Source organism: Grampus griseus (assembly GCF_964374135.1).
Source record: "Grampus griseus genome assembly, chromosome: 11".
Classification (NCBI taxonomy): Eukaryota; Metazoa; Chordata; class Mammalia; order Artiodactyla; family Delphinidae; genus Grampus; species Grampus griseus.
Window position 1 is genome coordinate 45,130,315 of NC_139005.1, and position 15,876 is coordinate 45,146,190.

General features: G+C 57.4%; 1 protein-coding gene across 1 annotated transcript in view; it reads left to right on the forward strand.

The window, feature by feature from the left end:
* LRP1 (LDL receptor related protein 1) overlaps positions 1-15,876 on the forward strand; it is a 79,470-nt gene that overhangs the window by 16,863 nt on the left and 46,731 nt on the right. Inside the window, exons 7-14 of the mRNA XM_082666614.1 lie at positions 7,877-8,039; positions 8,149-8,371; positions 9,404-9,593; positions 10,061-10,204; positions 11,387-11,623; positions 13,075-13,255; positions 14,127-14,349; positions 15,485-15,686. Coding sequence (XP_082522740.1) covers positions 7,877-8,039; positions 8,149-8,371; positions 9,404-9,593; positions 10,061-10,204; positions 11,387-11,623; positions 13,075-13,255; positions 14,127-14,349; positions 15,485-15,686 — 1,563 coding nt within the window. The remainder of the gene's footprint in view (positions 1-7,876; positions 8,040-8,148; positions 8,372-9,403; positions 9,594-10,060; positions 10,205-11,386; positions 11,624-13,074; positions 13,256-14,126; positions 14,350-15,484; positions 15,687-15,876) is intronic.

A 15,876-nucleotide genomic window follows, 5' to 3' on the forward strand; every position in this document is an offset into this window, starting at 1 on the left:
AGGAGGACACAAGGGCTTAGTTTTTGAGGGAGCAGGGGTTCCTCCAAGAGCCCCTGCCCTCTTGCAGCCCCATTGTGTGGTCCACACCTCAGCTGCGGCCCTTCCACAGCATCCCAATAGCTGTTGGTGACCAAGGCTCACCTGTGGTAGACCTGTCCTCCTTGGAGTGCTGGGCTGGGGGCTGCTGTGCCTGGTCGGCTGAGCTCTTGAGGGGTGGGCAGTTGTGGTAGGTTGGGTAGTATCAGGGTGAGACCCCATGAGACAGCTGTCCTCTCCCTGTTCCTTGTCGACGGTCCCACCCAACAGGCTGTCTGGGCAAACAGCTCCAGCAGTTCCCTCCCTGGCCCTGCCTCAGGGCGGCCAATGGGCTGATGAGCTTGTGGATAGGTGGCTGGCAGGGGTGCCCTGACGGGAACATTTTTTGCTCTGGCCTGGCCCCTCTCCTGCCTTTCTCCCCAGGAGAAGCAGGAAATAACCTCAGGTGGGTGCCCCTCCCTTGGCAAACAGAGCCTTGCCTTCAAAGTCTGCTAGATTCGTTGGGCCCCTCTGGGGCAGAGTCCAGGAGGCCAGAAGAGACCGGAAGGTTCTGGGGAGAAATGCTGCTGGGGCAAATGAATGGGTTCCTCTTGCCCCAGCCTCTGTCCCTTCCTCCTGCCCTACCCCCACCCCACGCCCCATGCCGCCTGAATGTCTGGCTGTCACCCTGAGGATGGTTGTTTTGCTCTCATCCCACAAACTAATTATGGGCCCTGAGCTGAGGATGTCGGAAGTGTCTCTCCCCAGCACCCTCCCCCCACCCGCAGTTCATCCCCCTTCCCAGGAGAGGCTGATTGCCTGCCCTGGTGTGCAGCGTGGCTGGTCCCAGGCACTCACCTGCACAGTGGGCTGCTGGCCTGTGATTAGCTCCCCCAGGGGCAGGAAGAAGAAAGGCTGCTGCTTTCTCCTGCTTTCTCTCTGACCTCTGGGGGAGCCCTCCCTGCAATCGTGCCATTCTTGGCCGACCCTGACCTCCGTCGGACCCCTGGCCTGAGCCCCATGCAGGGGGGGAGGAGTCTGACAAGGGAGAGGTGCTGGAGCCCAGAGCCCAGAGGCTGAGAAGCCCGCCTGCTGGTGTGGGAAGAAGGGGGAGCCTGCCCTGGAGAAAACTCTGGAAACAGAAATAGAATAGAAAAAAGGAAGGAGGCCAGGAAGTGAGCCTGTTTCACATGGGTCCTTGGGCGTTTGTGAGCCAGGCCTGCTCTGACTCCTGAGCCCTCGGAGGGCCCCTCCCAGGCCCCACAGTGGCTGGTGCGGCTTCATGACTGGCTCCGTGGAATAGGCTTAGGGCCGAAGTCTGGCCTTTTCCTGTCTGAGCCCAGCTCCTTCCCTCTGTTGCTACTCAAGAGTGGGGAAAGACCTGCTGACCGCATCCTCACTCGTTCTGACAGGTGTGTGTGCGTGTGCGTGCGTGCGTGCCTGCGTGTGTGTGTGTGTTTTCATCCCTTAACAGGCTGGGCTGCCAGCGCTTCCTCCCCCAGCCTGTGTCTTGCATTGGCCTGGGTTGGGGGGTGGGTCTTAGAAATCAGTCCTCATCTCTTCTCCTGCCTCCTGGGATGTAATTCCACGGTCCATCCTCCCCTCTGCCGCTGCCCCAGCAGGACGGGGATGTCTCTGAGGACTCTGATCCCATGACTAGAGAACATGATGGGGTGAGCCAGGAGACCCTCAGGGAAGACCGTGTCCCACCCCTCAGGGCTTACTACTGCCTTTCCCAAAGCCGGAATGCCTTGATTTTTAGGTCGTGTATGGATGTGCGTTTTTTATTGTTATAGTTATGTTTTTATGTAATACCCATTAGAAGCTCCTACAACCAGCATATCAAACCTACGACTTCATAGATTGTTTAGGATGCAGCAAAATAAGAAAAGTGAGTTGATGTAAAGAAACGGTAGAGCAGGCTGTGCAGAAACATGGGAAGCATTTTGAAAGTGACAGACAAAAGACTGAAGTTCTGGAAACCGAGGCCCAGAGGGGTCGACAGGCCTGGCCTGCCCACCCTACCCCCCACTTCTGACCACCCTCTCAAGGAACCTCAGGCCCTGTCCAGCCCCCTGCAGGGCCGCCCCTGGGCAGGGCTGGAGGTCAAGTCTGCTTGACCCCCAGCCCAGCCCGGCCCTGCATTGTCTAGGCTTCACTCCTCTGACCTGTCCTCCCTGAGCTTTGAGGATGTTTCTGCTGTAGAAAGAAAGAGCACAGACTGCAGGGGCGGGGCCCTGGGAAGATGTGTGTGTGTGGTGAGGGGAGGTTCTGAGGTTGCAGATAGAGGCCTTGAAGGACATAAGGTTTGCTGAAGTCACTTCACTCGGGGCTGTGTATGAGGGAATGCTCTGGAGGGGCCCTTGGGGGTCCTAGGGTTTCTTCCCTGTACCATGCTGCATGGGGAAGGAGGAGATTGGAGGGGAGGCCCAGAAAAGTCCTCCTAGGCTGCAGGCTGCAAGGTTGCGAAATGGGTCCCCAAGTCCAGCTGGCCAGCTTCACTTTTCCCTCCCTCTCGTGTGTGTCTGTGTGTGTGTGTGTGTGTGTGTGTGTGTGTGTGTGTGTTTAAAATCACAACAGGAAATAGGGCAGTGATTTGTCTAGCGAAGGGGCACAGAAAGAGAGAGTATCTCCTCTGAGTCTGATGAACTGGCTTCCCTGCTGGAAGGGGAGCCATGCTCCCACTGAGCTGGGCACCCAAGACCCTCTCAGCCCCCACCCCAGCCTACAGAACACTTCCAGTGTCACGGATGAAAACTGGCCACCTGCTTCTTTGGCCTTTCCACCCATTGGGTGTCAGAATATTGGGGGGCTCTCGCCAGCCTGCTCTTGGCCTTGGGCCCCCCGCATCCTGGTGCTTTTGCTTCCCATTCCCATTCCAAGTTTCCTAATCATTTAATGGCCCTTCTCTCCTCTTCCTGGCCAGGCCAGCCCTGTGTCTCCCGGCACAGCTCCAGCCCAGTCCTCTCCTCCCCCGCTGTCTCCTTGAAGTTGCCTCTCCACCCAGCCTGCGCCCAACAACCCCCTCCCTCTTTTCAAGCCAAAGGAAGTAACTTAAGCAAGAGAGATGTGTTTTAGAGCCCAGCAAGAATTTCTCAATAGTGGGAAGACCCTTGTTCTGATTCTGAATCAGAATTGCAGAGTTGCAGAGTCCAAGCATCTCATCCCCGGGACCCAGGACTGAGAGCCTGTGTGGACCTGGGCCACTCAGGGGAGGGGAGCGGGGCTGGAAGTACAAGCGGGGCAGGAAGGGAGCCCAGGGACAGAGCTGACCCAGTGTGGCTGATCCCCGGACCTGCTGGTGGAACAAGAAGAGCTGAAATCAGGACCCAGCACGAAACAGGAGTGTGAGCACATGCCATTTAGCAAAACTTCTGCCAGGCCTGCCCGGTGGTCTCCTCACTACCTGCAAAGGCCCCGGGCTCCCGAGCATCTCCCCCAGCCCTTGGGTGAGATCCCAGAGTGGCTCTGACAAGCAAGAACGTTGCGTGACAGACGTCTTGTCCCACTGTCTTAGGCATCCTCAGGCCAGAAAAGGAGGATCCTGGCAATAGAAGGGAAGGAAAAAATTAAGTCCCAGCTCTAGGACAACAGAGTGAGCACTCGGCATTCACCAAATATTTGCTGAATGAATCAGTACGTGTGTGTCAGGCGCTAGGGACAAAAATGAAAGACCTGCCCTGCCCTCACAATATTTGTAATCAGGTAAGCAGGCTGTGATAAAAGGGGCTTATGGAAGCCTGCAATACAGGAATTTTCCTTCTGGGGGCCTGAACTATCTTGAAGAATAAGTAGTAGGTGTCAGCCCCAAACTGCCCACCTGGAGGGCCTACCTTCAGTCAGGAGGCCACAGGGCTCTGGCTGGAGGTACAGATGGAAAAGGTGAGGAAGGATGGGGTTGAGGTGAGGGAGGATCGTGCAGTGGTATGAACAACAGCTCCCATTTGTGGAGCGTTTATCATGGGCCAGGCCCCGTGCTAAGTGCTGTTAATGCACCATCCCATCCCAGATCCGCAGACCGAGACTCAGAGACATCAAGTGACTTGCCCATAGTTCCACAGTTGGAAGGTGACAGAACTAGGACTCACACCCAGGCTGTCAGTGTCTGGAGGCTGTCTGCGCCCAGGGCAGAGCAGAGTGGGAGAGGCAGGGAAGTTTTCTGGAATAAGGGCAAGAACTCGGTGTCTTCACTGGGGATGCAGTTAAGGTGGAAGTGGGATTTTCCTTCCTCGTCCAGGGACCTGGTACCCTATTCTGCAATCTTTAGGTGTATGGATGTGTTGGGGGATATTTCCTCAAGGCATAGAGACTCTCCTCCTTCCCCAGAATTATTTTAGGAAGAGTGACTAGAATCCTGTGGCTGAAGTTAGGGTCTTCTTGGGAATGGGCTGGGGCTGTTGTTTTTGGAAAAGCAGCCACCAGTTTAGGGAGACGCCTCTTGAATGACGTGAAGGAGGGCGACGTCGAGAAAAGCTGGAGTGGTGGCGAGTGCCGAGCGCTGAGCATCAGCGTTGGGGCACAGGGAGGGCTCAGCAGTTACAAACACACAGCCCAGGTCTATTCTGGGGCCTGGAACTGAAAGTCCTTTGTGATATCGCAGGCAGGCTGTGGTCTATCCTCTGTCTTATTACCCTCCCAGCTTCCTGGCCTCCTTCTCTACCCTGGGATCCCTAACCCCTCAGCCTCCAGACCAGCCCCACACTCCTCCCATCACCACACAGCATCCCACCCCTTGGGTTTACAGGATTCTCCCGTCTTCAGGATCTCTGGGGCCTTTGGCCATAGAGCCCTTGTGGAGGGTGCTGTGAGGTGGATCAGTCCCGAGAAGGCTGGGCCACGAGGGGCCAGCTGCCCTCTGGGTGTGTGGAGACAGAATGTCAGGTCCTGCAGGCCGAAGCCCAGGACTCCAGTTGCCCCCTCCACGCCCCGGGACAGGGGGCAGTGGCCCAGACACTGCCTGCGGGGAGCCCGGGAGGGAAGGTGCCCTCTCCCGATCTGAGCCCGTCTCACTACACTTGGAATGGGAAGAGTGGCCCAGCGTGTGTGTGCGTGTGAGTGTGTGCATGTGTGTGAGTGTATGTGGTGGGGTGTGCAGAGGAGTCTGGACTTGAGAAGAGAGGAAGATAATGTGGTGGAGGGGTTGGATAACAAAGGATTTTTGCTTGCAACTAATAGTCTCCAGCTGCAAAAATACCAAAGGGGAGCCCAGGCCGGGCTGGGGACTCCAGTTCTTGCCAACTCCTCACCGGCCTGCTGAGTGGGGCCCTGCCTGGCCTTTGGGAGGTGGAAGAGGAGACGAGCCAAGGGTAAACATCTGAGAGCCGGACGATCCCTCTGCCTTCCTTCCCAGGCCAGCAGGGAGGCTCGAAGGTCAGCCATCCTGAGGCTGCAGGGGAGGACGTGGAACTGCATCTGGGATGGGGGGGCATCAGATCCCTTCAGGTTTCTTCCTCCTCCCCTCTTGCCGAGGGAGGGTGGATCGGGGAGCAGGGGAAGGGTGTTGCCAGCCTTGGAGCTGGGCAGTGACTCAGGGAAGCCTCAGGAAGTTGGAGAGAAGGACGCAGCTGCCCCAGCTGGTGCTGGGAAAACAGCTTTGAGTGATGAGGTTTGTCTACATGCCAGCATCCCCCAGACCCCCACCGTGCCCACCAAGTAAAGGGCACACAGCCCTGTTTGCCTTTCACCCACCCTGCTGGCTGCCTGGGACTGCGGCAGCGTCCACCCCGCCCCCCGCGCCCCCCCCACCCCGGCCCCAGCTTGGGACCTTGGTTTCCTCTGGATGGGGTCCAGCAGCGTTCATTTTCATCTGTTTTCTCTGTGGTCACAGTGTGGGGTAGTTTGCTCGCCTAACCCCTGCACTGGGCCCTCTTCCTCCCCGGCCTGGGATCCACGCGCCCAGGCTGCTCTGCCCCCTCTCTTTGACCTTGTCAGGAGGGGACAGTACTGGGGCTCCGAGGAGAGAGTTGCTGGGTTTAGGGACACATCAGCAGTCACAGGGGTAACACCTCATCCCTGTGACCTCTTTCTCCAGGCATCTTGGGGTGGGGTTCAACAGGGGGGACCTGAAGAGGAAACTAGTTTGGTGAGAGTCTCAGACTGGCTCTTTCCCTTCCTCCCTCAGCCTAAGTCCTGTGACTGTGAGTCAGTGTCAGGGCCTGGCCAAGTTCCCTGGGAGCCGTGTTCCTGTTCCCTGTGCCCCCCACCCCTACCCACTGTTAGGAAACAGCCCCTGAATCCCTGTGAGGGAGGGGGGAGGATTAGGGAGGGCTGAGCAGAAAGCCTAGTCATTATACCTGTAGCCGTGTAGGGATTGAATAATCCTTACCAGGTTGAGTGTGGCTAGTGGGGATTTCAGTAAAAAATAAATAAATAAAAAAGTTTCAGCCAGAGACAGGTGGTCCAAAGACTCCTTTACCTGCTGAGGAAATTGGTGGAAGTGGAGTGCAAGGCAGGGGTCCCAGGGAGTCATTGTCTTGGAAACGTCCCTGCTTGCAAGAGGTATCACCTCTGATAGTGGTAGTTGGAGGGGGCAGTGGGTGGATGGGAGCCAGTGGGTCCTGGAGAGAAGGAGCCACACCGCCCCCCAGGAGGCCAGCAGGGGTCCCGTCCCCAGACTTCCTGCCTCCTAGACTTCCTGCTGCCCTTGCCCCACCCCTGATCTCTTAGGCCCTTTTTGCCATAGACTGAGTATGGGCACCTGGTCTCCATCCTCTTCCCCCACTCCCACCCTTCTGAAGCTCCCCTTCTTTCTGAGCCATGCCTCAGTTTACCTTCAGAGTCCTTTGATGGCTCTCCTCCTCTGCACTCTCTCCTCCAGTCCTATATCTTTTTTTTTTTTTTTTTTTTTTTTTGCGGTACGCGGGCCTCTCACCGTTGTGGCCTCTCCTGTTGCGGAGCACAGGCTCCGACGTGCAGGCCCAGCGGCCATGGCTCACGGGCCCAGCCGCTCCGCGGCATGTGGGATCCTCCCGGACCGGGGCACGAACCCGCGTCCCCTGCGTCGGCAGGCGGACTCTCAACCACTGCGTCACCAGGGAAGCCCTCCAGCCGTATATCTTATTCCCTGCTCCTTCCCACCCTTCCGAGGACTGGAGGAAATTGAGCAATAGGGACATTGAAGAAACAGGGGAATGGGAGTGAATACAGGAAGTTTGGCCCATGCCACTGGTTCCAACCTTTTGCCACCATGGACCTTCCCTTTTCCATCTCTGCGGGCCCCTTATTTGGACATTCTCTTCTCTCAGAGCGGATTTATTGATGGATACCCTGCTTTTCCACTTTTAAAAGTCATGCAGCGCGTACAGCTTCCAGTCCGTGCTCCTAGCTAGTGTGATATAACTCGACTTACCATACAAAGATGATGAAAGTCCAGCCAAAAGCAGAGATGTGTGATGTTGTATTAGCCTGAGTGCTCTTATCTAAAGTAAAAACAGATTTAAAAAATTCTGGAATGAGCTAGTAGACCTATCCTCACTGCCTTTTGGAACCCCAAGAAGTTGGTCCCATTCAAGCAGGGGCTAGAGTTGGGAAACCTGTCCGTCAGCCAACCAGCCACCAATCATCCTGTGCCCCTGTGTGCCCGCCCTGAGCTCGGCATGGGGAGCAGGGCGGTGTGGGAGGATACTCAGAGACTTCTCTTTGGAGAGACCCTGTTGGTGAAGGGTGGCCAAGAGCACAAGGCAAAACGTGCCGCTGCCAGTAGCTCCCGTAAGAGCTCAGGGAGGAGAGACAGCCGTGGCATGGGTGGTGGAGGAGGGCACCCCAGAGGAGGTGGGCTTCCCACGGTAGGTTCTGCACCAGCAGAGGGTGGGCATGTCTGTGGGAGGACCTCCCCCATAGCCCTTTCATTCACACTCTCCAGACGTGGAACAGATGGCCATCGACTGGCTGACAGGCAACTTCTACTTTGTGGATGACATCGATGATAGGATCTTTGTCTGCAACCGAAACGGGGACACGTGTGTCACTTTGCTAGACCTGGAGCTCTACAACCCCAAGGGCATTGCACTGGACCCTGCCATGGGGTGAGCGGGGCAGGCAGGGGCACTGGCCCTGGAACAGGGAGGCAGAGGCTGTGGTAGAAGGGAGGGTGCCCGGTGTCCAGACCCCATTTAACATGCCATCTGCTCACAGGAAGGTGTTCTTCACTGACTACGGGCAGATCCCCAAAGTGGAGCGCTGTGATATGGACGGGCAGAACCGCACCAAGCTGGTCGACAGCAAGATTGTGTTTCCTCACGGCATCACGCTGGACCTGGTCAGCCGCCTCGTCTACTGGGCCGATGCCTACCTGGACTACATTGAGGTGGTGGACTACGAGGGCAAGGGCCGGCAGACCATCATCCAGGGCATCCTGGTGAGGAGGAAGTCTCGGCCGGGAAACCCTTCTCTGGGCCTCTTGGGAGGGCGGGGGACAGAATGGGAGCGTGGTTGCCCTGAGCCCTCTGGTAGGGAGGGGGTGGGCATGAGCATCTGGGGGAAAGGACAGAACATGGCTTCCGCTCGGACGGCCACAGTCATTTTAGAGACCACCTTTTACTTCCCTTTCCTCATTTGAGTTGGGTTCTTACAACAAGCCCCTGGAAAATGAGCGGTCAGGTGTCTCAGTTCCCTTTTGGCGGCTGAAAAAAGGCAGGATTCAAAGAGGTTAAGTGATTTGCTTGAGGTTACACAGCTGGGAAATAGCACTTGAACCTAGTCCAGAAGCCCTTCCAGTTCAGAGATGACACCTCTCTTCTGGGATAATTAGGGGGACCCTCCATCCCGATTTGCCTGAGACTGTCCCAGTGTCAGCCCTGAAAGTCCCCTGGGCCAGTCTTGGACAAACTGGGACAGTTGGTTACCTTAGATACATTATGCAGGTAGCAGAGGCTGTTATCAGGCTTGCTTGGGGCCAGTCTGTTCTCTCAACCTTCCCAAAAGCTGGGAGCTAGAGGCGGGCTAAGCATGTTCCCTGTGGACAGAGTGTAGGGCCCAACTCTACTTCAGTGCAAAATCATCCCATCATTGAATATGTGCCTGGTTCTGAGAGGGACATGGTTCCTGCCCTCAAGGGGTTTGAGCGGAGTGGGTAGAGTAAACCCACAGATCACCAGACAGTGGATTACAGCCAGAAATGGAGTGTGGAAGGAGAGACTGTCCTCTCTGGTTAGAAGGTTCCAGAAGCCCTTCAAAGAGATGCTCTGTGAAGGATGGATGGGATTTGACAAGCATATCTCAAGAACAGGATAGTCCAGAGGAGACAGGAGTAAAGCACGGAGTCAGACAACCGTGGAGTGAGTTTGGGGATGCAAGTTATGGAGTCTGGAAGAGAAGCTGAGGGGCTCACCAGGGGCAGAGGGAGGATTCTCTTCTCCTCATGTTGACCGTTCCTGCCTGCCCACCTCAGATCGAGCACCTGTATGGCCTGACCGTGTTTGAGAATTATCTCTACGCCACCAACTCAGACAACGCCAATGCCCAGCAGAAGACGAGCGTGATCCGCGTGAACCGCTTCAACAGCACCGACTACCAGGTCGTCACCCGTGTGGACAAGGGAGGTGCCCTCCACATCTACCACCAGCGGCGTCAGCCCCGAGGTGAGTGGGGTTCCACAGCCCCGCCAGGGACACCCCTGATTCTCTCGTGGTATGACTGCTTCTCCTAGCCATCCACCCCAGACTACCTCCTCTCCACCGTCTGCTTCCCCCGCCGCTCCTTCCTGCCCGTCAGCCTCCAGATCCCACCCCGAGGGAGCCCCTTGCCCCTATTCTGCTCAGGACGTAGATCACCCCTCCCAGTTCCCTGGCTGGTCTAGAGTAGAAGCGCCTGGCTGTGGGCAACAGTGTGACTCTGTCCCCTGACCACAGAGGTCCCCACCCAAGAGTCTGAAGGCTGGGTGGTGTCAGAGCAGAGGAATGCCAGTCCCGTGGCTTCCAAATCCCCAGAGGGGACAACAGGCACAAAGACCTTAGCAGGAGGGAGAGTGGTCAGACTGCAGGAAGCCTTCTCAAGGCCTGGCACAGGGGCTTCGAGGGGTCCTGAGCAGCTCTCCACCCTGCCCCAGTGAGGAGCCACGCCTGCGAGAATGACCAGTACGGGAAGCCAGGAGGCTGCTCCGACATCTGTCTGCTGGCCAACAGTCACAAGGCGCGGACCTGCCGCTGCCGCTCCGGCTTCAGCCTGGGCAGTGATGGGAAGTCGTGCAAGAGTGAGTGACAGGGAAGGGCTTGTGTGCCTGCTGGGGTGGGACGGGAGGGGTCCTTACCCGCCTCCCACAGCCCAGCTGCATCTGTCTGAGATGCAGAAAGATGGTAGGGGCTTACCCAAAGTTTCGCCCTGGTGAGGGACAGGGATGCGACTTGCACTCCCATCCGAGAGCAGGGCTTATCCCGCTCCCCCACTCAGGCTCCGGAGAACGCTGTCCACTGGCCCATTCATCCCTTCATTCCTTCCTTCATTCAACAAGTATCTAGTGAGCACACACTATGTCTGGCACTGTCCTGGCAGTGAGGGTTCAGCAGTAAACAAGATAGACGTTGTCTCTGGCCTCATGGAGCTTATAGTCTGGCAGGAGAGGCAGACAGACACATAAATAACTTGCGGTGAGGGTAGGTGTTAGGAAGAAAATAAAGTGCAGCTTAGAGTTAATGACGACAGCGAAGGCTCCGGTTTAGACGACAGTCAGGGAAGGCTTCTCTGCGGAGGCGATAGTAACGTCAAGCGCGCTGTGAAATGAGGAAGTGAATCATGAGAATCATGTACCTGAAAGGAGAGCGCTTCCGGCAGAGGGAATCTGTAACGCCCAGGCTCAGAGGCCAGCGTGAGCTTGGCGGGCCGGAGAGCAGAGAGGCGGCAGGGGGACGGGAGCGGGGCAGCGCGTGAGTGAGGGGAGATGAGGAGGGGTGTTGGATTATATTCTAACTGGAATGAGAAGCTCTGGGTGGCTTAACAGATTTGAGTCACGTTTGTAGAAATGATCACGCTAGCTGCTGGGCGGAGGATGGGCAGCAGGGAAGTGGCAGGACGCTGTTTATGCGGCGTAGGCAAGAAGTGACATGGCTTAGACTAGGATGAACAGAGGAAGTGGTCAAAAGGGACCTGATTCCAACATATTTGGGCCACTAATTCCACTACTCAACAGAGGGCACTTGCTGAAGACACGCTACTTTCACCCCATTTCTCACCCCTAGAGTGCACAGGAAAAACCCCAGGGCGTTGTTCCCTGGACCTTACATGCTTATGTGTCTGTCCATGTGGTTCAGACCCCCTGCCGTCCCCACACCCTTGACCCAGTACAGCCAGGGCATTGGCTGGGTGGTGGTCGTGTGTGTGTGTGTGTGTGTGTGTGTGTGTGTGTCTGACTTTGTGCCCCTCCTTGTGCCTGCCTTAGAGCCGGAACACGAGCTATTCCTCGTGTATGGCAAGGGCCGGCCAGGCATCATCCGGGGCATGGATATGGGGGCCAAGGTCCCCGACGAGCACATGATCCCCATCGAGAACCTCATGAACCCCCGGGCCCTGGACTTCCATGCTGAGACCGGCTTCATCTACTTTGCCGACACCACCAGCTACCTCATCGGCCGCCAGAAGATCGATGGCACTGAGCGGGAGACCATCCTGAAGGATGGTAAGGGCCCCAAAGTGGGAGGTGTGTGGATGGGACCCCCAAGGCACGCGCCCACCTGAGGCAGGAAGTGATTGGGGGCCTGGGCACCTCTCTCCTGGTGCCCTTCCAGCGTGGAGAGTCCCCAGCTGACTGGCTAGCTGGGCTGGTTGGCATGGAGATGAGGGGATAGACAGATTGACCCCTGGGTGACCCCCTTCTTGGCTGAGCTGGGAAGAGGCCGGAGGATGGATGGCTAAGGCCGTGTGGGCCGTCCTTGCCAGCCCTTGGGAAACTCAGGGTCTCTCTGCCGTTGGCTCTGAGCCCCGGAGCTTCACGCGGCGCACAGCCGGGGAGAGGCCTGAGGCTCTGAATCGGCGCAGACACACCGGCACACGTGTGTACACACAGGGTCTGTGCAGCCAGACCTCACGGCCGCCAAGAGCTGCATGTTTACATGTCCTGAGAAAATTGTGTTTTGTGAATGGAATCCAGTTTTTCCCTCTGAGCTGCCCCAGCAGGTCCGCAGTGCACTGTCTTCTGAATATCCATCGGCGTGGAGGCTCTGAGCCTCCGAGCCGCTGCACCATGCCTCCCGGGTGTTAGGAGCTCCCAAACCTGCACTCGGGCCCCCAGGACAGGGCTTCCTAACCAGTCAGTCTGGCTGGTGCTGGTTACCACCCCTTGGCCTGCTCTCCATCCCCCACCTCGGCTCAGAGAAGCTCAGCCGTCAGCAATCATAAGACTTTGGGGAAATCAAAAGCAACTCCTCATCAGGAAAGGACTGGGGTTCCCTATACCAGGGATGCTATTTAGCTTGAGATGAAGCCTGTGGCTAAGTGAAAAATCACTCCCTAACTTACTCATTTTGCTAGCTCAGGAGTTTTAGGCCTGGGATGTGGCGTCGCACTTGTGCCCAGAGCCACATGCCTATTGCTTCAGCTGTCCACCCCAGCTCAGGCCCTGACGTGCCTTCTCAAGTGAGCCCACGTGTGCCACGTAGGTTTTCTTGCTGCCATGTGCAGCTTTTTTTTTTTTTTTTGCGGTATGCGGGCCTCTCACTGTTGTGGCCTCTCCCGTTGCGGAGCACAGGCTCCAGACGCGCAGGCTCAGCGGCCATGGCTCACCGGCCCAGCCGCTCCGCAGCATGTGGGATCTTCCCGGACCGGGGCACGAACCCGTGTCCCCTGCATCGGCAGGCGGACTCCCAACCACTGCGCCACCAGGGAAGCCCTGCCATGTGCAGCTTTGAGAGACCCCGACTCAACACAGATGTGGCAGCACAAACAACCTCCCAGGCTCCTTCCTCCAACCTCTCATTCCATCCCATCCCAGCCACCGTCTAGGGCACAGGAGTCTCCCTGCATTCCCCACTAGCCAAGTGCTCCAAGGTGCAGGTATCTTAAGAGCCAGAGGCCGGCAGATTTGAGCCGCCTTTGAGGCTCTCCCTCCTTGCTCCGCCCCGCCCACTGCAGGCATACACAATGTGGAGGGCGTAGCTGTGGACTGGATGGGGGACAATTTGTATTGGACTGATGATGGGCCCAAGAAGACCATCAGTGTGGCCAGGCTGGAGAAGGCTGCTCAGACCCGCAAGACCTTAATCGAGGGCAAAATGACACACCCCAGGGCCATTGTGGTGGATCCGCTCAATGGGTGAGTCCTCCCACCGCCTTGGGAGGGGAGGAGCCAGGGACTGCGTGGGCCTCAGGACTGGGGGATAAGAGAGAGAGTGGACAGGGGAGGGCAGCCGAGCTGGGATGCTTCGGTGAGAATTGGGCTGAAAGGGGAAAAGGTGTCCCCACCTACAGGGCAATGGGAGTGATGCTCTAAACACATACATAGAAATCTGGTCCTGTCACTCCCAGCGGGCCCTCCCCTGGCTCCCCTTGCCCTTATCAGCCCTGGGGTCCTACAGGGTCTGCCTGCAGCTCGTTTGACCTCATCTGCACCTCACATCCTGCATTTGCAAGTTCTGTCCCCACTGCCTGCTGTCTGTTCCTTAAACCAGCACTCCAGCTCTTCCTACCTCAGGGCTTTTGCTCTTGGAGTTCCTCTGCCTGGGACTCCCAAGTATTTGCATATGTGGCTTCTTCTCAGCATTCACATCTCAGCTCAAATGCCACTTCCTCAGAGAGGCCTTCCCCACCGGCTGCCCGGGCACTCTCCATGCCGTGCCCCTGCTTCGAGTCCCTCCTGACTCCTATTGCTCTGTGTTGTGTGTGACCCTCTCGACTGACTTGTGTCTTGTCTGTGTCCTGGGTGGGACATATCCGTACGAGAGCAGGGACTTTGGCTGCCTTGGTCTCTGCTGGGTCCTCCAGCGCCAGAACTGTGCCCAGCTCAGTAGGCATTCAACAAATATTTGTTGAGTGGAGGAATGAATGAATGAAATATGTGGGCTGAGGGTGAGCAGGGCAGGAAGACCCCCGTGAGGAGCTCTGGGATGCCCGTCTGGATTGGGATCACAGGGGAGGATGTTGATGGTAGGGATGGCTATGTGGTGCTGACCAGTAGCTGCCCACAGGTGGATGTACTGGACTGACTGGGAGGAGGACCCCAAGGACAGTCGGCGAGGGCGGCTGGAGAGGGCCTGGATGGACGGCTCACACCGAGACATCTTTGTCACCTCCAAGACAGTACTTTGGCCCAATGGGCTGAGCCTGGACATCCCAGCTGGGCGCCTCTACTGGGTGGACGCTTTCTATGATCGCATCGAGACCATCCTGCTCAATGGCACGGACCGGAAGGTGGGCAGGCGTGCGCCTGTGTGTGGGTGTCCGTGTGTGCATTGCTGGACCACATTTCTGTGCGGTGAGGCTGTGTGTCTGAATGTGTGGGCGTCTGTGTGTGTCCGGGCCTGTGTGCTTCGTGTGTGTTTACCTGTGAGCCTGCGGGTGTGTCCCTCTGTGTGCTTGTGTGCCTATGTCTTACGTTGTTCGAGGATTCGCTTCTATCAGAGTATCTCTGTGACCATGCACGTGGTCTGTGGGCCTGACCACCTGTGTGAACACCTGAGCATACACATCGTGTGCGCCTCTGCCTGGCTGTGCACGTACAGGCAGCACACACTGGCGTGTGCCTGCACTGTGTGCCCCTGTACAGGTGCGAGATGCCTGGAGACGGTGTAGACACACGCTCGTTCATTCCGGGGGCTACGTCTTCATTCATGAGCCCCGTGCAAGCTTGGTGTGGACCAAGCTCTTTCATAGTGGGTAAGGCCCTTTATGGTGTGGCCCCTGACCGTCTCTGTGGTCCTCTTTCACCCTCTGCTCCCTGCATCCCGGCACTTGGAACAGCAGCACTAGACAGCTTTCAAGTCCAGCACACGTCAAGGTGCTGCCCTCTTTGCTGCTGCTCATGCAGATTCTTCTGCCTCCACCCAGCTCCTCCTCAGCTGGCACAGCACTCAGGGGCGGGCCACCTCCTCTGGGGTGTCGTCTCCAGACCCCTCTCCGCCGTGGACAGCCTTGTGTGCCTTTCCTGAGACGATAGGCAGCTCCAGCGAAGGGCTCGCGTCTTTTCCATTTCTTAGCGCTGCCTTAACAGAGCCTGGCAGATGTGTGGTGGATGAAGAAACGAATGTATGGATCCTGGATGTCTGCTCACTACTCTGTGTGTGCGCGTGCGTGCGCGCGTGCGCCTGTGTTGGAGGGACATGAATGAACACGAATCGGCCCGAGAGAGGACTGTGGGCAAAGCCCTCCGTCAGCGCTCTGCTGGCTTCAGGGCCTGGCACTTCATGGCGTGCACCCCTGGGGGCTTCTAGGCTGATGGCCAGGCCATGGACGTATGAGTGTACAGAACACTGACCCCCCCCCCGGGCCTCCCTGAGGCACCCCCACGTGTCTCCCAGCTCCTTGGTAACCTCTTCTCCATTCCTAGATTGTGTACGAGGGTCCTGAGCTGAACCACGCCTTTGGCCTGTGTCATCACGGCAACTACCTCTTCTGGACCGAGTACCGGAGTGGCAGTGTCTACCGCCTGGAACGGGGCACAGGAGGCACGCCCCCCATCGTGACCCTTCTGCGCAGCGAGCGGCCCCCCATTTTTGAGATCCGCATGTATGATGCCCAGCAGCAGCAAGGTACCCCTGGGCTGGGACTTGGGTCTGGGGTGGGACCTAGACCGGGTGGTGAGGGCACTAACTTTGGAGACTCTCAAGAAGAGAGGCCCCCACCCCGATTTGACCTTCTGTGTTCCCTATCTCCCCCCTGCCCCGTGACTGCATCTCCTCTTCTTCAACCCCTCCGTATTTCCTCTTTCTGTCTCCTCCT